The 22,341-nt window shown below is 47.4% G+C and overlaps 1 protein-coding gene across 5 annotated transcripts in view; it reads left to right on the top strand.

The window, feature by feature from the left end:
• Positions 1–21,488, top strand: part of NMT2 (N-myristoyltransferase 2) — a 1,164,729-nt gene extending 1,143,241 nt beyond the window's left edge. For 4 of the 5 annotated variants that reach the window (XM_069648400.1, XM_069648401.1, XM_069648402.1 and 1 more), the window contains one exon: positions 20,850–21,488. In XM_069648400.1, the coding sequence (XP_069504501.1) occupies positions 20,850–20,870 (21 nt within the window). In that variant the 3' untranslated portion in view covers positions 20,871–21,488. The remainder of the gene's footprint in view (positions 1–20,849) is intronic. The other variant, XR_011303356.1, reaches the window with a different exon arrangement.
• Positions 21,489–22,341: the final 853 nt, after the last annotated feature.

Raw genomic sequence — 22,341 nt, 5'->3', positions numbered from 1 at the left:
TGTCGCACCAAGTCTTCGTCGCCGGCCGAATGGGAATCATTCCGCCGGCAGATGTTAGCGATTTTCGAGTCGCAAGGCACAGTTCCGTCCGCGCCTTCGAAAGAAGCCGGCAAGGAACGGGCTCGCTCCACCACTTGCACGACTCCGGGCTCGGGCAGTCGGCCCGATCTTCGGGAGCCGTCGAGGTCCCATTCGGACAAGGGAGATCGCCATAGCCGTGCCAGATCCAGGTCCCGGTCCTCGATGCCATCGAGACCGTCAGAACCTGTGAAGCCTTCAAAGAAGGCATTGACGCCATCAGCGCTGTGTCCGCCAAGGGGCTCTCTCGAGGCTCCGCCCTCGAAGAAGTTGTCGAAGCTGATTCCCTCGATGCCGTTTGTGGATGATTTGCCGGAGGTGCCCCGGAGGGCTGTGGAACCTCCAAGGAAGGCTCTCAGTAAGTCTGTGAGGCCTGTTTTTGAACTCTATTCTGTTCCTCCTCCTAGATTGGAGTTTTTCAAACTTTTATAAGATATTTCAGAGGTTGAGGAACTGTCTGATGAGAAGATGGTTGTGCCTCGGGATGTCCCTGATGATCTTTTGTCTGGTCATAGTCAGATGGAGGAACTCCGTCAGTCATTGCATGACGCTAGTGGAGGTGGAGTTTGGCTGACCTGAGCCTGGGGCGCATGCGGATTCCTCCTATCGACGTCTCATGTCAAGGTTGACCGAATACTTGGGGTGGTCTGCTCCACCTGTTACGCAGGTTTGCGTGGTTGCGGAAGTCGGGGTTTGCTCCTGATGTGCAATCCCGTCTTCTGAACATGCCCTTTGATGGTTGACGAGAGCCTTGAGAGGTTGCAGACCTCCAAAGCTGCAGCTAAGTCTTTGAGCGCTGCAGTACGTCAACCTCTGCCTTTTTGTCCTAGGGGACAGCAATGGAGGGGAGGTTCCTTTCGGTACTACTCTTCCTTTGGTAGATCGAGTGGAGCTGCCAGTCAAAGGGGCCACTGTAGGAGTACCCGGGGTGTTAAAGCAAGGTACTCGGGGTGCCAAAGCCGCTCGAGCAGTTGCCTCTTTGCCCTCAGGCACTGCTGCAGCCGCTTCCGCTCAGTCATGAGGCCATGTCCCATGGTTCGCCGGTTGGGGGCAGACTTATGGCGGGCCATTACTTCAGATGTGTGGGTTCTGGGGAGATCATAGCCCACGGCTTCTGTCTTCCCTTCCGGCTGAGGCCTCACAATAATCCACCGGGGAAGCTCTTTGAAGCATCCAGATCTGCTCCTTGCGCAGGAAATCCTATCTCTGCTGGAGAAAGGCGCCATAGAACTGGTGCCTGTAGCGGAGAGGAACAAGGGATGGTATTCCCCTTATTTTTTGATCCCGAAAAAAGACAGGGGATTGAGACCCATCATGGACTTGCGTTGGTTGAACAAGCTCCTCAGGAAGTACAAGTTCAAGATGGTAACTCTTTCTCAAGTCCTCCATGCCCTTCAACTTCAGGATTGGTTGGTGTCTCTGGACCTCAAGGAGGCTTACTTTCATGTGCCGATTCATCCAAATCACAGGAAGTACCTGAGGTTCGCGGTTGGCGACTCGCATTTTCAGTTTCGGGTCCTGCCATTCGGCTTGACCTCTGCCCCCAGGGTCTTCACCAAGCTGATGTTGGTGGTGGGCTCGTATCTCAGGAAAGGGGGGATTCACGTCTACCCCTACCTGGACGATTGGTTGATCAGGGCGCGCTCCCCAGAGCAAGCCCTGGATCTGTCTGTCACCTGCCACTCCCTTCACAAGCTAGGCTTCTCCCTCAATTTAAAGAAGTCCCATTTAACACCTACCCAGCGGCTACAGTACATCGGAGCAGTGCTCGACACATCCCTGGGGCAGTGTTCGCCTCCCCAGTTGAGGGCTCATCACATTCTGCAGATGGTGGACAAGTTTCAACGTGCCCGGAGTCTCCCGGCGTTCGAATTCTTGAGGTTGCTCGGCCTCCTGGCATCCTGCATTTTCCTGGTGCCAGAGGCCAGGCTGTGGATGAGATCTCTGCAGTGGGCTCTCAAGATGCAGTGGTCGCAATTCTCCGGCAGGATGACGGATCCCGTTCAGATTCTGACCTCGGTCGCACCAGGATCTTCTATGGTGGGCTGACGAAGGCAATCTGATGAAGGGAGCACCATTTTGCCAGCCATGGCCGGAGGTAACCATCGTGACGGACGCATCCCTCACAGGTTGGGGATTTTATGCCAACGGGTTGACAGCCAGCAGACATTGGTCTCCGTCGGAGTCCAGACTCCACATCAATCTGTTAGAGCTGAGGGCTGTGAGGCTAGCCCTGAAGGCTTTTCTGCCATCTGTGCGGGGGAAGAATGTCCTGATTATGACAGACAATACAGTGGCTATGCACTACCTCAACAAAAAAGGGAGGGCAGTGTCACTCCCGTTGTCCAGGGTTGCGATGCAGCTCTGGTTCTAGGCCATACAGCAGGAAATTTCGATCTCTGCAGTTCATCTGGCTGGTGACTAAAACGTGGCGGTGGACGCTCTGAGAAGGCAGAGCAAGGTCTCTCACAAGTGGATCTCTTCGCCACCAGTGTCAACCGGAAGTGCGATCTGCTCGCGGGAATTTCCTCCAAGAGGAGCCTTAGGGGATGCGTTCGTAGTGGAGTGGTCCTTCCCACTGCTGTACGCGTTTCCTCTAGTCCCCGTCATTCCGCAAGTGTTGCGGAGGTTACGGAGGTTCGCGTCCCTAATGATCCTCATTGCTCCAGCATGGGCCAGGAGAGCATAGTACCCGGACCTTCTAGACATATCCATCTGCCCTCCACACCGTCTTCCCTACCGAGACGATCTGCTCTCACGGGAGGAGGGTCGGGTTCTCCATTCAGAGGTCAAGTCTCTCAGCCTTCATGCTTGGTATCTGAAAGGTTGAGGTATAACGATTGGGACCTCCCCGAAGACGTGATGGAGGTGTTGCTTTCGGCCAGAAGGTCCGCAACGAAATCGCTCGTCTGAGGAATGTTCTTATTTTAAGATCCCTTTGATTTCTCAGTTTCTAAAAGGGCTAACTAATGTGTTTCCACCGTCGCCTTTCCAGGTGCCGGGATGGGATTTGAATTTGGTTTTAAAGTTCCTAATGGGAGCTCCATTTGAGCCCTTACATTCCTGTCCGTTGCGACTGTTCTTTAAAACTGTATTTTTAGTTGGTTACTTCTGCACGCAGAGTGAGTGAGTTGCAGGCACTTTCCGCCAAGCCACCCTTTACTATGTTCCATAAGGACAGGGTTGTCCTGCGGGTGCAGCCTTCTTTTCTTCCGAAGGTTTTGTCGGAATTCCATTTGAGCCAGAAGGTGATTCTTACAGCGTTTTATCCTCCTCCACATCCTGGTAAGGAAGAGGAGAGGCTCCATAGGTTGGATCCTAGAAGAGCTTTGGGTTTCTATCTCTCACGGTTGTCCCGGGTCAGAGTGGACGATCAGCTCTTTGTTGATTATGCTGGAAGGCGCTTGGGTCAGGCTGTTTCCAAACAGACCTTGTCTAGATGGATCATTTTGATGATCTCTGAGTGTTACCGTTTGGCGGGAAAGGACCCTCCAGTAAGCTTCCGGGCTCACTCTACTAGGCGTGTGGCTGCCTCCACTGCTCTACAGAGGGGTGTTCCAGTTCACAATATTTGCGAAGCACGAAGAAGCCACATGGGCCTCTGCCCATACTTTTGTGAGACACTATTCCTTGGACTCATCAATGGGCAGGATTTGGCCTTTGGTAAGGCAGTCCTTTATTCAGCAATTTGATTCGGCATTCTAAAATTCTAAATTGTAAATTCTTTTCCCACCTCCATAAGTTGGTACTGCTTTGGGAGTCTGTCATAGATGTGGAATACGTCGCAGGACACAATCCCCTCGAAGAACAAGTTACTTACTATATCTGGTAACGTTCTTTCGATGGGATGTTCCTCCGACGTATTCCACATCGCCCTCCCAGCTTGCCCCTCTACTGAATTTCATATGCGATTGCAGCTTACGTTTCCGCAAGGCTTTCTGCAGTCATACTGGCAGGAGATTGGTGCCACACGTTCTGGGAAAAAACTATAACTGAGGCTACGGGCGCCATGCATCCTATATATAACATCCGGTGACGTCGACCCTCGACAGAGGCCCTCAGGGGACAACAGATCAACGCCATCGACGCAGCACGCCCTCTGCCGAAAATGTTCTGAAGCAGCACAGCTGTGGACATTACCTGTCATAGATGTGGAATACGTCGGAGGAACATCCCATCGAAAGAACGTTACCAGATATGGTAATTAACTTGTTCTTCTCTTCCATGTGTTTTACTTGCTGTGTACCATTGCATTGGGTAATGGTAACACCTGTTGTGTACACAGCAAACGGCATGGTAGCAAGAGATATGCGGAGTCTGGCAGAGTCTGAGGAGTGGGAAGGAGTGGAGTCTGTTTTTCCTGCTGCTGACAGTAACTCTACTGTGTTCACACTTGTGGGAGTGTTCTTCCTTAAAAACTGTTTCATCCCGTGGAACGGGCGCGGAGTCTAGCAGAGTCTGAGGAGTCTGAGGAAGTCTGTGGAATCCTGAACTCTCCTCTGTCTCTCCTCAGCTTGCCCTCACAGCGCCCCGCTGTTGGAACTATGCGTGACACAGCGAAAGTGAAAGTAAACTCTTTCGCGAAAACACGAGCTCAACGAAGTTAGGAAATGTTACTTTGAGCCCTGGTGTTGTGCTCCCCTTGTCTCCAGCTGATTCACCTGCTGCACCTGTGCCCGCGCCTGTGCCGTGTCCGTACCCCCGATTCGGACTCCGACTCGACTTCAAGTAAGTGATATTGTGCTTAATGCGCCTAACACGCCTCACGTACCTGATATTCCAATCGCAGTATCACTGAATGATGAAAGAACTATTTTGAAAACCAGTCACGCTGAAATTCATGCTTTACCAAAACAGACGCCTCTACCTAAGATCTCTGGCGAGGTGTGTGTGATTGCGGCCCCGATGTCGAGCAGTGGGGAACGAATTGACTCCTTTGAGAAATCTGCTGCAGTCGTTAGCCCCTCATTCCCTTGTGCGACCTGGCGCGGCGCTCATTGATCCAGTACACGCCTATGCATGGAAACAATGTGTCTTGGAGTGTGTGTTCGGCAGGCGCGGATGTTGTTACAGACTGTGCCCATGCTGAAAAACTAAGTCAAAGCAACGGACGCTTGAGCGGATGCCGTGATACAAGTCTTGGGTCTCCACGGCCCAGATTTTACAGTACCTTTGAGAAATTGGCTCCTTCTTCTCTGCACAGCCTTGAACCGGCGCTTGTTAGTGCCGCAAAGACAATGTTTTCTACCCGTTACATTACAATATGGAGTCATGTAGGGTTCTTACTCAGGATGTGTTGCAAAATCAATCACTTTCTACTACAACTGTTATGAATGAGTCAAACTGACACGAAAATCGGAGAAACTCATTGGATGTTGTTGTTAAACTACTAACAGACCTTACCCAGTTAAATAAAGACAGATTTCACAAATGGACATTGAATGCGATGCCAGAAGGGTCAGAGGTATTTTCTGAGCCTCTTGTTACTCCGAATCTGTCACTTCTACAAAAAAAACAAAAGGTGCATGTTACTCATACAAATAGTCTGTCCAAACGAAGGAGAACTGATTCGAGCATTTCACCGAGCATTCAATGCTCACAGATGAAGAAACCTAAAATGGCTATCACTACGTCGGAAACCTTGCAAAACTGTTCAAATAATGACTTGCCTTTGGGTGGGGAGGGGCGTGACTCCCATTGTTTGCGAACTGACTCCTCATCGGACTCGTCTTCCTCCAATTCTTCCTTAATGGAGCGTCCGTTTCCAAAAATAAGACATCTCCCATTTTGCCAGAAAAGCTGTGTATGGCAAGAAGCAGACGATGATAACATAGTGGGACAGGAACTAAAAATGAAAGACCTTCAAGCAACAATAATGTCTTCCATGGCATTAACCATTGCCCCCTTTCTCAAAATGTATGAACACCTCAACGAGAATATGAAAGATCTCGCCAGTCTGGTCTCCGTCATCAACACCAAGCTTCTGGACATTGAAAACACACATAATTCATATAAGGAGACATTGATTGGGACCCAGAAAAAGACTGAGTGCGTAATAGACGCATTAGTGGATTTTTCTAAAAATGCCAATTTGGATAAGAAACTCCTGGCAGAAGTGGCGAAAGAAGCTTTAAATCTCTTCCAACAAAGAAAAGGAACACACTTTGAGTGGAAACAAAATTGTGAAAGATGTACTGTTGGACATACAAACACCGGTATGATTCCCTCCAGTAGTCTTAGAATGTCCAATCCCTACTGACGCCGACTTGAACTTGCCGGATCTCGCAACCACAAATTTGATGTTTATGGAAGAAATAACAAAAAAGAGCTTGAGACCAGAAGTTGACCTAGGGAAAGAGGGCATACCGGTCTCAATGGAGACACCTCTAGCTAGAGATGTCCAATTGGATGGGACACCGGCTGTCGCCAGCGCTGAAAATGAAGTGAGAGCCAACATGTCGGTGCAAGTGATCACTACCACCCTTAAAGAGAAGGTGATGCCTACGCAGTTCCTTGATATCCTCACGGAGAGTCAATCCTCAGGAAACTTGGCCGTTCTAGACCCTCAAACGGTGTCCACTTCAGATTTGGGCCTGCAGTGTCCATTGATAGGCGCAGAAGCAATACTGGCAAACCATGATGCTGATGCCAGTTCCCCAGAACTTTTTGAAATATTCAAGATCCCTAAGAATAATCAAAAATCTGGCTCGATTCAAAATAATCTAAGAGGTGTTGGTGATAAAAAAATCGAAAAATCAACCTCTGAAAAAAAACGAAACGAGCAAAGGATTCACGCAAGTTCCTACGAAACATCAAAACTGTCAATGTAACGGTGAACAGAACTATTGTGAAAGAGAAAAGTGATGAAGCAAAAGTACCCTCTAATGAAGTAATAATCGTGTTGGATGAAGTACCAGTGCTTGGAATAGGATCCTGTGACGTACCTGAAGATCTGATGAATATGTCTACTTATGAGGACGATGATGGCAAGGATCCAAGTGAGTCTGATGTAATTGCCCAAGTAGTTTGTAAAACCAGTAATGTTGATTCCAGTCGTGCTACTTTTGGCCAAGTTCTGAATTCTTATATAGTTCTAAAACCTTCGCATTTGCCCCAACTGCCAGCAACAATCCAACTCGAGGCCAAGGTACCTCTGGACTCTGAAATACTTGGCAGAGAAGGCGTGTGTGAAGGAACATCTTCACTTCAACGTAACAAAGTTCGAAGACTTTGCGAAGTGATTCAGCAATTTTCCACACCTCAAGATGGTTTTGCAAAACCCAAGTCTACGTTTGACACTAGACAAAAAACGTTCTCAGTTAATTGCGATGTCCCATAAATTGGATAGTCATTTGAGACCGACAGATTCTGAAACGCAACTTGATAACTGTTGCAAGTTGAAACCAGTATGTCCTTATACATCTCACTATCAAAAAGACCTACAAATGGAGTGCAAATCTGATCTGCAGCCACGTTCGACTATTAGTGCCACAGCTAAATCTAGGATCATTTCGAGAGAAAACAACAAAGGTGCAGCTCAATTTTCAAAGGCCGCAAAGACGGAAAGCTCTGCACCTAAAATACAAGCGGCACATCAAGTACTTTTAGAACGTATAGAGTCTTCAGATGACTTAATCTTGAACCGTCATAATGTATTGTGGTTGTGTCACCTTGTCCCTAGACTCAGAGCTATCAAATCCGGAGACTTGAAAATGGTTGAATTCTTCAATGAAACTAAAAACGATGCTGTAATACTGCACCTGCAGTCTAAACTTATAGTAGATATTCTTCTAGAAGCAGGTCCAGTGTTAATGTCTCTGGGGTTTGATATTTCTATAGCCCCAAACTGTCTTGTGTCTAGATCGATGGAAAACGGCTCTCGCAGAGTAGCAGCCAGTGGAGTGAAACAGACTGATGTGGAAGTGGCTCAATCAACAACCTCTGCTTTGCCTCAAGTGTTCCCATCACAAACCTGCCTTTTAGACCGTGAGCCTTTGCCTAAGAGTCAGAGGAATGACCTCATAAGGATTACAATTCAAGGAGCGGACAGTGATACATCAAATCCTGATAATACAGAAAAAGTCGCATCCTTGGCTGACAAAGGAAATGACTGGTCCTGGCTTGCTGGAACGTTAAATATCGAACAGGCAAAGTAAAGCCAGGCCCAAGAAATTTCCCAAAATTGTACCCTGGGATCTTGGAATACAAGGGGCTTCATGCACCTGTTTACAACTGCCTGGGCGTCTGACTTGGATCTTATCTGTCTACAGGAAACGTGGTTAAACAAAATTCCTATTTTTGAAGGATTTGAAATAGCGCATAATCCAGCTATTAAGCAGTCTAAGGGTAGACCCATGGCCGGGTTACTAGTGGCGGTAAAGAGGGAGTCCGGCTTTAGGATCGAAAACTCTTTCAACCCATCTCCATTTATCCAGGTGATGGTGGTCAGTTCTTCGGGGACAGAAAGGTCTCACTTACCCAAACTGTACATCATCAACCTATGTTGGAACCACTTGGCTGCTGGTGCTATATCCTTTGTTGACCACGTTACAACTGTCATTGATGACCTAATGGAAATGGGCAATTTGAATGACCTTATCGTTTGCAGTGATCTTAATATTGATTGCATCACTCATCTAAGCTTAACTAGTGGCAAAAAAAACCTAACAACTTTGAAGAACAATTGACAAATCAATGGTGTTTGGAAATGGATCTCTGTGGGCTATTGATGTTAAATGGTCAAACACCAGGGGATATCCCGGCTGCACCCACGTGGAGAAGATGTGACCAAAGTTCAACCCTCGATTATATACTTGTATCTGGAAATATACATACGAGGATTAGCAGCTTAGAGGTCATAAAAATGACCCACAGTGACCATGATATGGTGACTCTGAAATTTAACAATAACACTCAGCGCAATCATGAGCTGTGGCCTCATGCTGTGAGAACTGGAGCTTGCAGAATTCGTTTACATCTTGACACTGAGGATTTAACTCACATTACATCCAAATTTCAACTGAACCCAGGGTCACTGGAATATGATCATTTGTTGTCACAATATGAAGAACGAAAACACAATCTAAAACATGCCGAATTTGCACCCAAACACAAATTTGATTTAGAAATTCTACAGTGGAAAAGAACATTGCGACGTCACCTGAGAAATGCTCAAAAAAACCCTACTGTGGATGCTTGCGAGCAGAGAAGAACGCTTAAACAAGCGTATAAGAACTGGCTCAAGTCTCACAAGGCCATTGTGATACAAAATGATGCTGAGCTCATGCTGTCTAAAATGGCAAGCAAAAATTCAGCAGACTATTGGAGACTGATAAATACCAATCTAGCTCCACAACATGCTCTGCAGGCAAATTTGGTCTTGGAGGCAGAGTGGATATCTTTCTAGTCTGATCTTTTTCGCAAAGATGCATCAACCAAAGAATGGGAAATGCCCATTTTAACCCATTGGGAGATTGTGTTTGACAAAGAGGACATCTTGCATGTAATTAAGAATGTGCACGACTCAAGAGCCCCTGGCCCGGACGGGCTCGCAAATTTCTCCATCAAACGCCACCCAGAAGAATGGTCAGAATTCTCCACAATTTTGTTCAACAGAATTGTTAAGTGCTGTAACACCCCAACATCATGGAAATCTGCTGTGATTGTGCCAATCTTCAAAAAAGGAGAGAGAAGAAACCCTAAAAACTACAGACCCATTGCACTGCTTGATGTGCTGGGGAAAGTGTACGCCACCCTCTTGCAACAGAAACGCCTAAAGTGGTCTACTGAATCAAACCGGGTAGATCCAAGACAAACGGGATTTGTGAAGGGGGTGGGGTGTGGTGTTAATCTCCTGCTGTTAAATCTACTGAAGATGGAAGCACATCGGTCCAACTCTAAGGTCTATCTGGCCCTAATAGATTTATCACATGTATTTGTAGCATAAACAGGGATTTGCTATGGGAACGTGCGTGGAACTGTCCCCCCAGTTTGCTGGCTGCTATTTGTGAGTTACACACAAATACTTCGATCACGATCAGATAAGATCTCGAGGGCACACTATCAGCCCCAATTGACACATACAGGGGCATTAAACAAGATTGCCCCTTAGCAGCTATTATTTTCAAACTGTTTATATCTGATATCAAAGAGATCTTTAATGAGTCAACCACGTTTCCACCAAACATTCATGGTACCCACATTGACTACCTTGTTTATGTGGACAACCTCATCCTTTTGGATTTAACGCCTATAGGCCTTCAATTCAAACTTACCATTCTTGAAAAGTACTTAACAGCGAATGGCCTTCTCATAAACAAGCACAAATGTGAAATTCTGGTACTTGAAAAAGTGCAGGGAAACAATGGGAACAAGAAGAAATTCATTTGGTACCTTGATAAAGAACTGATCAGGATAGTGAAGACCACCACCTACCTAGGTATGAGAATCAGTGCCAGCAGAAATGACGCACCCTGGGTCGAGATGATGAAGAGCAAATGCCGTCAGCTGGCATGCCAGGCGTCCCTGATCAATAGAAAATTTGGCAAATTTTCTTTAAAACCAAGTGTTGTTTTCTTCCAACAAAAAGTGGTGCCTGCACTGATATATGGTGGCAAAAAAACCTTTGGATGTGGACATGAGGTGTGGAACTCATTTGAAAATATTTTCTGGTCCAGAGTTCTACACTTTCCAAAGGGGACTTAAACGGCTTGTATAAGATTCAAACTCGGATATATCTCAATTCAAGCCAGAGTAGCCTGGAATCTATTAAGCCTATTTAGGAAAACAATGCAAATGAATCCGCCACCTCAAATCAGTATAATACATAAACCGGATACCGAAAAAACACAAACTATCTTGTTTCAATGGAACATGTTGTGTCTTGAGGTGCTAGATCCATATGACATCACTGTACAGACCCTGATTGAAAATCCAGACCGGGCCAAATTGAAGATGTGGAGAACTGATTGGATTAATACATGTAACCTAAAATCTGAATCAAAGACGATGAAGGAGGCTCCTGGAGAAGCCAGACCGTATGGTCAGTTACAAGAGTCTGTAACCTGTTTCCCGGACTAATATACGAGAGCCTTATACATGCAGTTTAGGCTCAATGCATTGCCTACTAAGGAGCGTCTAAGCTTTTGGTCCCAATATGCTGACTCAGACCTATTGTGTCGGTTCTGTAGAGTTAATAATGAGACTCTAAAACATTTTACGATGTTGTGTCCTGGACTAGAGCATCAAAGAAAAAACATTTTTGGTCCAGTAACGAGTAAACATCAGACTCTGTCCGCTGAGGACTGGTGGAGAGCCTTGTTTGATGGTTCAAACAGATCTGGTTTATATGCACTAGTTGCTTTTCTCCATGTCCTAGAGGAGGGCTTAGACGCGGAGACAGTAGACTAAAACTCAGTGGTTAAATGGATTTATACTACTTTTGTATGTCAGAGCTATAATGTTTACTTATTGAAGAAAGATGCTGCCTAGAGGACGATGAAATGGTTATAGGGAAATGTACTTAGGTTTGTATAAACCAATTTAAAAAAAAAGATATGCATACATAAAACAAAGCCACCAATAATCAAGTTTTTTTAAAGCACTTTTTTATATAGCTATGGAGCCCCTCAAAGTAGGTTTTGTTACCCACTTTCTTAGTACCCAATTATGGATGTGGCCACATGTATGATACACCAGTCAGTCCCCACAACCCCTCAACTCAACTGGGTGTCTCGGCCCTTGAGTAATGGCATAGTCCTATGGATTGTTTGACATTTTCCTCGAAATTGTGCTATAAAAGTCACCATTTAGGCCTATTTTTCCGCAATGTTTTTTGGGAACTCTCCCTCACCACCAAACCCGTGTGGGAAAGTACACTATGCTGACATGCTCTGTGGAAGTTGCGCATAATATTTATGTCCCACCTTTTTCAAAGTTTACAAGCCAGCTACAGTATTTATAGCAGCAGATCAGCGGCACACAGTGGACAGAGAATAGAAGCCTGTTCTGAAACCACCGTAGCAATGTCTTCCCCACCCATACCTCTCCTTCATACACGCAGCATAGCCTTGGTTCATCAGGGTCTCTTCCACAAACGTTAGCACCTCTTTGCTTGCCCTCAACTTAGATGGGGCTGTGCTTGTTTTGGTCAATGTATTACCATTAGACTTGCTAGGGCCTGGTGGGACTGAGAAGCCATACAGACAATTCTGACAAAAGCCAAATATAAGGAAACAAAGGAAGAATGCGAAGGTATGGTTTTGGTAAGAGGGGTTGAAGGACAAGTAGGTTAAGCAAGTGGTTAGTAACAGGGGGGAGGAAAGGCAAAGAACATGAAAAACGTTATGAAAGACGAACAAGAAATTAGGTGAAAAAGTCAATGAACACGAGGGAACCAGTGTCACATAAGATAGTAGGAGATGGGTAAGAGCAAAGGAATGCAGGGCATTGAATGAAAATGGAAAGCAAGATAGAATGGAAAAAAGTAAAATAAATGAAGAGGGAGAAAATGCTAACAGGAATAAGAAAGCGGAGTAGAAAAGGACCAGGAAAGAGCAGACTGTAGATGGAGAATGCGGGAGCGAGATGAAGAAAAGTAAATATTTCCAGCAAGGAGGGCACAGAAGTGGAAAAAAGGTGGCCTTAAAGAAAAACTGAGGCGATATGGAGTGATTGGTTAGCAGATAAGATGGAAACATAAGTAGGAAAACCAGTAAGTAATTTCAAGGGAGAGAGATGGTAATAGTGGTTAAATATATACTATACAGGCGGCGTGAAGTGGGTGGTGGGGAAGGGAACTTGATTGAGCCAACAAGAAAATATACTTATAGAGAGGTGAGAGAGAAATAGAGCATATAGTAAGAAAATGAGAGGTTAGAAGGAAGCAAGTGAGAAATTGAGAGAATTGGAGGTGTGCTACTTAAAATAGCACATATGTAGCTAAGACTTGTACGGTGCGTGAGATCGGGTCAGAGTGAGACTGGGAGAGAACGTTCAGAGCGCTGATTGAGGGGGAGGTCAGAGACAGACCTGGACAGATAAAAGCAGGAGAGAGAGTGGTGAGCAGACCGAGGATGGAGATGGGAACAAATAGGATGGATCAAAGAGAGGTTTATTGAGTGGCGAATTGGATAAAAGGCAGGTTGGTAGAGCTATTGGGGAAGACAAGGACAGAGGTTGCAAGTGTAATGGAGAGACTGGACTGGAAAAAGGCATATATGGTAGCGAGAGTAAGTGGTGAGGGGGAAGGCTGTGGCAGGCTGCGTAAGAGTGGTGGGTGCAAGAGGAGAAAACTTGATAGTGCTGTTGTTGGTTATGCAAGAGGCAGGAGAGTTCGAGACAGAGACCCTGTATGTTTAAGGAGATGGAAGGAAAGGGAGTGGATGGGGTGATACCGTGAAGGATGAAGAAGATTGAGAAGTGGAAGAAAGTTAAATGAGATCAGTGGCATTAAAGGCTAGAAAGAAGTGAATAGAGAGACAGGAGATGGAGACCAGTCAGGAGGTTGGGGGAGGATAGAAGGAGATTGGAGAAGCAAACTAAACTGATGGGGAAGACCTGGACAATTCATGGCATGAGGCATCAGTATGAACAATAATTTTGTTACAAAAATCAAGTGCCTCTGTTTTTTTTGTAGACCACCTCTTCCGATGGAGCCAGTTCTGGTCTCATCACCATAGTATAATGGTCAGTGCAATCTACAAATCCTCTAAACAAATTCTGGAGCTACGGTCCTCGCACTCTACATGAGGCTGGAACTTTGCCTTGATATGTTGCATTTTACCTACTTGGTGGGCTGGTAAGAGGTGGGTGAATATGGTTTGCGAAGCAAAACAGTCGAAATTCTCCAGATATTCAGCTTAGCTGGCAGAGTTGATTTTATCCTTTCCTCAGTTCTTTAGGAGGAATTTCGTTTTAAGTGTTTTTAGCCTCAGGCATTTCAAATGTTGGCTAATTGGGGAGCTAAACGGTTTGTGGCTGCCTAATTGGCTTAGATTGTGCATGCCTAAATGCAAAATTGGACAAACCATAATTTCTGGCCCAAAAAGGGACAAAATTGACAGTTTCGCTATGCGGACGAAATGGTGAAAGCGGATGATTTTGCATACTCCTACGTCCTGTCCCCTTTCCTCCATACTTATGGGACATTCCTCTGTCCTGTGGGACAGGACCGGAGCACTTTGTAAAAAGCATCACATTTTTCAAAAATGTGTCCTTCCTCTCTTTTTACACTGGGTACCGCAAGCGGCCGTAACCCTGCCCTCCTTAGCTCCACCCAGCGCATAGCCCATCAGTACTTTTCTGTGCACGTTCATGACTGGACGCACTTGCATCTTCGTAAGATTTTTTTCCTTCCAGTGTCCTTCTCTCCTGCTCCGGCTTAGCGGTCGCGTGGTAGTCCCTTTACGCCGTTTCAGTTCGATTTTCCTGATTGTTCTTCCTGCAAACGACACTTCGCTAGAGTGGATCCCCATCCTCTTTGTTTGGAGTGTTTGAGTCTGGACCACCGAAGGGACTCGTGCTTCTACTGCGATTCCCTTTCAGTCCGGGACTTCAATGTCGTCTGGAGCGGTGGGAGGAGGTGTTTCGGCACGTTCCTCCTCCGCATTTTCAGAGTTTCATTGATTAGAAGAAGAGACACCCGGTAGGTTTTTAGGGCACCCCGACCGGGGAACTCCTTCCCGGTCCGGGAGGGGCTTTAAAAGCTCTGTTACCGGGGTTTCCCCTGAGGTGCCTTCCAGGTCTAAGAAAAGTACCAGAGTTTTCTCTGAGGGCCTCGGTAAGGGGCCTGCTCACAGTGGATTGCAATCCGAGGCCCCTTCTGTGGGGGCTATTCAACGGCCCAGTTCTACTGAGGTGGTGGGTACCGGAGCTTGCTTCGAGATCTCCTTGTCTGGAGGTTCCCATACAGACACGACACCGGGGCATGCCCAGAGGCCTCTATTGAGGTTTTCTGTGCCCAACCAAGGTTCGAGGCCCCTCATGAGGGTGCTGTTATCGGACTCGGGTCCGAGGTCCCTCTATCAGAGGCTAAGGTGACTGACAGAACTGAGAGGCCTTTTAAGGTCTTGTCGGTGAGGTCGGTTCCTCATCGGTCCCGCCCTAGGGGGGATACCGGTTCTGTTGAGGGGCCACAGAGTGAGGTCGCTGACCGTAATTCCTGTTACCGGCGTGGCCAAGGTTCCTCTTTCAGAGGCTAAATTGGCTATTAGTATGTCTCAGAAACATCCTACGCCACACAGTAACGACTCTGCCGAGGTTCCTTGTGTCAAGGCTAAAGTCAAGACCCCTGACCTGTCTGTGGAGACCCCTGCCTCACTCACACATGTGAAGCAGTTCTCCTCAGGCGTTGACAAAATGACGCCCCTTCCTGTGCGAACAGCGACTGCCATTTTTGACTCTTCCCTTACACCTACGCCATCTGCGTTGGGTGCTGGGAGAATTTTTTTCAGGTGAACAGCGTTTTTCTTGTGCATCATTTCGTCCAATTTATGACTGGAACGCTCGGATGCCATTACAGCATTGATCTATGTCAACCCGGCTGGTAAGGGCCCCTCTTGGCAGCCCTCTCCCTTGAGGCCCTGGAGCTATTCCTCTCATGAGAGGCCTCGCCTGCCACAATGTCTAAGCCTTTGGCAGAGGATGGCTTCTTTGGAAAATTTCAGAAGCTAATGACCCCGACCCCATGAAGGAATATTTCTGAGGTCTTTCTAAGGAAATCTTCCCTCCTGGGCCAAATTCTGTACCGACGGTTCCCGTTGCAGCACCGGTTGTTCCGGCAGCTGTCCCACCTCTACCAGTTGGCCCACCTCCAGCCCGCCGCCCTTGTCTCCAATAGACAAGTCTTCGGCGGAGCCAGACGTGACGCAGGTCGATCCAGACGCGTTGGATGACACGCAAGGGGATCAGGATGGCGATGACCAGCACCGCTCTGTTAGGGCGTTCCATGACCGGGTACTGGACATGACTCTAGTACCTGAGGCACCCCCTCCGCAAGAAGGGGTGCTTTCGGTGGCATTCACCTTGTCTCCTCAGGAGCGCACTGGCTTGTTCTTCTAGAAGGACGCTTTGGCCAAGGTTGGCAAAGTCTGGGATAAGCCACACTCTGGACTGCACGTTAACAAAAAGATTGACACTCGTTATAGCCTTCTTACTTCGGAGGAGGTAACCTTAGCATCTTGCCCGCTTCCTTCCTCCACAGTGGTGGTGGCCGCCACCCTTCAATCCAGACCGGCTTCAGCATCATCTACAGCGGCGGCTTTGAGGCTGGCTTGTCAGATGCCAGAGTCCTGGCGCAGGATATGCTTGAGGCTGCGGCGCATCATGTCGACACCTCGGCTTGGGCCCCATGCTTGGCGTGGACACCTCTTGTCAGGCTTGGCTTCATGCCACAAAGTTTTTCAAGGAGGTTCAGGATAAAGTTCTGGACCTGCCTTTTGACGGCAAAGAACTGTTCCATTCGTCAATGTTGGTAGAACTGACTAAAACTAAGGACAGCACTCAGACGGCCAAGTCTTTGTCCATTCTGTTAAAACCACCTTTTACGGCTCAGAGAACGCCTTTGCAGCCTCAGTCTGCCTCGGATTTCAGGGGTTTCTAGATCGAAAGACATGGAGAGTCGATCCTGCAGCTGGAAACTCAGTTTTTTCTCTCGGTCCTCGGCCTCCTCCTCAGGATCTGGCGGTCTCGCCTCTGAGAAGGCCGCTAAATGAGGGTTTTCGGGGCTCAGACGAGAGAGGTGGGAGGGTGCATTGCATCTCACTGGGAGGCGTGGCAGACCATCATAGAGGACCGGTGGGTCTTGTCAGTAGCTCGGGCGGGATTCCGCTTGCCCCCTTCCCCCTACCCCACCCATCAATCCTCCCTTCCAGCAGTCGAGGACGCCCTCCCTCAATGCCGAAGTCCAGAAGCCTCTGGTTCTCAAGGCAGTGGAACCCGCTCCCCTAGGGGAGCAAGGGGCGGCCTTCGTGCCCAAACCCAACCTGGCTGACCTGCGCACCATCCTAGACCTTTCCCAGTTCACCCTTTCTCTTCCCCAAGAGAAATTCAAGATAATCACCCCCGGTCAGATAAAGTCCTCTCTACGGAAGGGTGACTGGCTCAGCGTGGTGACCTTCAGGATGCTTATATGCATATCCTCATTTGGAGCCAGCATCGGAAATACCAACGGTTTTCCATGGGGGAGGAGCATTTCCAGTTTCGTGTGCTCCCGTTTCGTCTCAGCTGGGCACTGCGTGTCTTTACGAAGATGATGTCGGTCATTGCAGCTTATCTTCGGCTACAGGGTATCCATGTGTATCCGTATTTGGACGATTGGCTGCTGCGCAGTCCTTGTCCACTGAAGGCCTCGAGCAACCTTCAGTCTCTCCTCCAGGTCCTGTTCCTCCTTGGGCTGTCGGTGAACTGGCGGAAATCCTCCATAATGGTCTCTCAGGACTTGATTTTCCTGGGTTTTTGTTGGAACACGATCGATTGCAGAGTGTACCTGACTGCGGACAGAATGGCGGATCTGTTCCCCACATGTCAGGTGTTTATGCAGTCGGAGAGCATGTCGGCCTGCTGGGTCCAGAGGCTTCTGGGCATAATGGCTTTGTGTGTGCTGGCTCTTCCTCTTCTCAAGATGAGACGGATGCAGATGGCTCTTCAGAGCTCATGGCTCCAAGCAGTGGATCCAGATTCCAAAATGATACTGGTTCCACCTTTCATGAGGGCGGACCTCTTGTGGTGGTCGTCTGTCAGCAATCTGTTGGTGGGCGCTCCCTTCCAGGACCCTTGCCCACTATTGACTGTCACGACGGATTCCTCCCTTCTGGTTTGGAGTGCGACGCTGGATCATCTTCAGGTTTCAGATGTTTGGACGCCACAGGACAGACAGCTTCATATAAATTATATGTAGCTCCTGGCAATATTCCTGGCGCTGAAAACATTTAAACCAGGCATTGTCAACAAGGTGATCCGTGTCCGCAGGGACAATGCTGTCTCCATGTTCTATATCAACAAGCAAGGGGGGGGGGGTACCATGTCTCCTCCTCCTTGTGGATCTTGCCATTCAGATCTGGGAATGGGCCATTCAGCATGGTATCTGGCTGGCAGCAGTACACATCCCGGACCAGCTGAATGTCACTGGAGATTCCCTCAGCCGACGAGCAATTGTCAGCTATGATTGGGAACTGAACACGGAGATCCTCTCAGATATTTTTCTCTGTTGGGGCACTCCAGAAGTGGACCTCTTTGCGACATCTACAAACAGTAAGCTTCCCCTGTATGCCTCCAGAAACAGCCTTGAAGCCTCCTCACTGGGGGATGCTCTAGAAATTCCATGGCACAACAGGAAGGCCTATGCTTTTCCGCTTCTTCCTCTGATCCATCGGGCACTTTGCAAGCTAAGGAACACAGTGAATTGCTCCCTGCTATTCATAGCCTCTTGGTGGGCGGCCAGGTTTTGGTTTTCGGAGCTTCAGCATCAATCAGTGTGCCTACCGCTCATGCTTCCGCTGGTCCCCGACCTGCTTCACCAGAGCGATCAACAGCTGTGGCACCCCTCCCCACAATCGTCCAGCTTGGCGGCTTGGTGCCCGAGTTCAGATCTTTAGAGCGCTTCAATTTGTCTGCAGATAACATGCACATTATTCAAGCGGCCAGGAAGCCCTCAACAAGACTCTGTATAGAAGCAAATGGCTACGGTTCTGTAACTGGTGTTTGGCCAGGCAGCTGGACCCCAGGGAGGCTACTATCGACATGGTCCTGTCTTTCGTTTATTTGTCTACTGACCAGTGCCGCTTTTCACTGTCTAATCCAGTCGTTAAGACACTTTGCGGGCCTGATGCATATTTATCCTCCTGTTTGTAACCTGCATCCAAGGTGGGATTTGAACGTGGTCCATACGGCCGTGTGTCATAAGCCTTTTGAGCCATGGCTACTGTTGATTTTAAGAACCTTTCCTGGAAAGTGTCCTTTTTGATTGTTGTGACTTCGGCAAGGCGTGTAAGTGAGCTTCACGCCTTGTCGGTGGAACATCCATTCCTTACTTTTCATAAGGATAAGTTTGTCCTGCGAACAAATACCGCCTTTCTTCCAAAGGTGGTCTCTGATTTTCATTTGAATCAGTCAGTCTCATTGCCTGCATTCTTCCCAGACCCGGTCTCAGAGGCCGAAAGGGTTGTGCACTGCCTGGACTTTAGAAGAGCCCTTAACTTCTATTTGGACAGAACATCTGAGTTTAGGAACTCTTTGCAGCTTTTTGTGACCTTTGGAAATCCGCAAGGAAAGCCGGCCTCGAAAGCGACCATCTCCCGTTGGATCGCAGCCTGTATTTCTGAGGCGTATACCGTTCAGGGTCTTCGAGCCGCAAAGGGAATTCATGCTCCTCTTGTGCGGGGCAAGGCGGCTGCTGTTGCCTTCCAAAAATATGTTCCCTGGGAGATCATCGCGAAAGCGGCTATGTGGGCCACCCCATCGGCTTTTTGTAAGCATTTCTGTCTGGACCTGAGCTCCAAGGCTGATGCTCAGTTCGGTCAAGCTGTGCTTCGGAACCTGTTTCAGTAAGGAGTTTCCATCCACCCGTAATTCCTGTGAGGAGTGCTTGGGAATCTCCCATAAGTATGGAGGAAAGGGAACGGGACGTAGGAGTATAATAAAGTTACTCACCGTAGTGACTATCTTAATCCTAGTCCATAGTCCCCTTTCCTCCCTACGCCCGCACGCCGTCCCCTCTGTTATTGCTTAAAGGTCATAGACCTGGCGATAGAAAAGGACTGATGGGCAATGCCCTGGCCGGAGCTAAGGAGGGCGGGGATACGGCCGCGTGCGGCACCATGCGTAAAAAGAGAGGAAGGACACATTATTGATAAGTTTGTAGCTTTTTACAAAGTGCTCCGGTCCCGTCCCACAGGACGGAGGAATGTCCCATAAGTATGGAGGAAAGGGGACTATAGACTAGGAGTGAGGTAGTCACTACCGTGAGTAACTTTATTAGAATTCCCTAATTTTTTCCAGTAAGTGAAATGTGACTGTTTCTCAAACCTCTAGTTGTGCTCCTGGTAAGTTTCATAACGCTGCCCTATCTGATCATTACTGGTCTTGGGTTCACGTTGGTCCACTGGGGTTTCTGAAATATTTTTAGATTAACCCATTTTTCTTCATGAAGCACTAGAGACCGCAATGGAATCTACTACCTATGGCACAATAAATTAATCTTTGCCAACCAACCTGTGGTTGGTTAACATCGCAAAAGGTATCAGGACTGCAGTATTCTCCATATATAATGTTGATCATTTGTGTGGGGCTCATTAATGAAGGAATTGTCCCATGTTTCGCTCATGGCATCGTCGCTTGTAGGTAATCGTCCTATTCTAACAGAAGGGCGAGGTGAACGGTATTCTGCATTCTTTGTTCGGTGGTTTGGGGGATGTGTCTGGCTGGCGCTTGGTCCTTAATTGAGTGATGAGCCTGTCTGCACACTTGCTTTTGCGAGCCTGTAGCTGTGTACCACTACCTGCCTCCATGTTTGTACCTGAGGCAAGTGTGGCACGTTGATCTTGAGTACTTGCCCAGCGGTTGCAAAGTTTGCGTCATGAGTGAGCCATATTCACATATGAAGTGTGCGAATTTTTGTTTTTGCTCTAGGCTTTAGATTGTCTAGCAACTGCCCTAGTAATGCGCTTTTAAATAAGTCTCTTTAAATTGAAACTGGTTGGTGGTGTATTGCTGATGTCAGCATTGTTCTCGTTTTTATTGCTGCATTTACTCATGTAGTGTTTTCTTTCCATCAGGTCGGCCTTGTTTTACAGTAATAGGTCATGCGTGCCATGGGACGCCGCAGCCATCCTTCGAGTTGAATTCCGCTCAGCTGCGTCCAGGGATCACTCGTCAGCATTGGAAAAGCACAACATGGAGGACGCCGCGGACGTCACCAGTGGGAATGTTGACATAAGGACGAAACCTGAACGATTTGACCTTTTTCTCGGCAGCAAACAAAGACGATCACATGCATAGATTGCCTATGAAAATGGAGGGGCTGGGGGACACATTCCATTATTTTTAAAGGCCTAAGCTTAGATGACAACCTATCAAGAAGCAGACCCCAGGCTTCTTGCCAGGTGTGCAGAGAACTGTAGTGGTGGAATTGTCTCATAAACTTCTGATGTCTGGATGAACTGCTGTCTTTCTATTTATTAAATGGCGATGAAATATGCTTATCGGTCCAATCCATTGAAGGAGACGCACCGAACATTTTTTTTGATTTTTCACTGAAAATCTTTACCATTTGGTGGACATTTACAGAGTGCGGTTTTTTCAAGTGATGCTGTACCGCAATGGCCTGGCTATTGCGTTTGTTTGCGCAAACTTCATTCTCAAGAAGCAATGCTGCCAAATCAATTAAACGTACACGGATTTGTACTTTGAACTTTGTTAGCTTGTGGGTTGATTCTGTAGCGCACTGCCACGCGGGGGTGGCACCGCATGCGTGTCTTCTGCATGACTTTAAGGTTCGTAGCGTATCTGTTTTCCAGCTGCTTCGTAAATCACAAACCCTTTGTCTCATTCTTTAATTCTACTGCACTCCTGCATTGGACTCGTCCAGTAGAAATATACGATGAAGCAAAGCGCCCTGTTGATGGTTTGATTAACTAGCTTGCTTGACCAAAATGGACCATTCTTTTATAAACGACTTGACTTTGCTGCATAAACCCATGAATAATCAATCGCTCGCTCGTGGGCTGAAAGTACCTCTGATACCGCATCCTGGTACATTTGTATTTACATTTTCTGATGGTATTTTTACTAATTGTGGACCGGTTGTGAAACAAACAAGTTTCAAATTAATGCAATCATGCAACCTTTCGATAATAAGCTTCTCTTGAATGCTCAAGAATCTGAGTCGCTGAGATGTTTTACCCACGCACCCACCCACATACATTGCATCGTGGGCAGAGGAATTTCTTTTTGAAAATACTCCTGTTTTAAATTTACAAATGAATGATTTTCTGAGCTGCCTAATCGTGAGCTTTAACATGTTATATTCTGCCCAGGTTTGTAAATGCGTAACCTTCAAACTCAAGATTCATCTTTGGCCCTCAGCAAGGACTACAGCATATTCCACATTACTTTGCCTGATCTTTTGTCCCAATTACAACTGATCTTCCTGCTATTTATAGTGCTGCAAATAAATACAGCTGAGCCCACGTAAACATGTTGGTTGCATGTCAGGCGCCACATATGTACAGCATAGCAGTCTGCTTTTCTATGGAGAGCACTGGCCTG

Source organism: Ambystoma mexicanum, chromosome 2q (assembly GCF_040938575.1).
Source record: "Ambystoma mexicanum isolate Mex_15411 chromosome 2q, UKY_AmexF1_1, whole genome shotgun sequence".
Classification (NCBI taxonomy): domain Eukaryota; kingdom Metazoa; phylum Chordata; class Amphibia; order Caudata; family Ambystomatidae; genus Ambystoma; species Ambystoma mexicanum.
The sequence above is the reverse complement of the archived record's forward strand: the minus strand, read 5'-3'. Positions and strand labels throughout refer to the sequence as shown.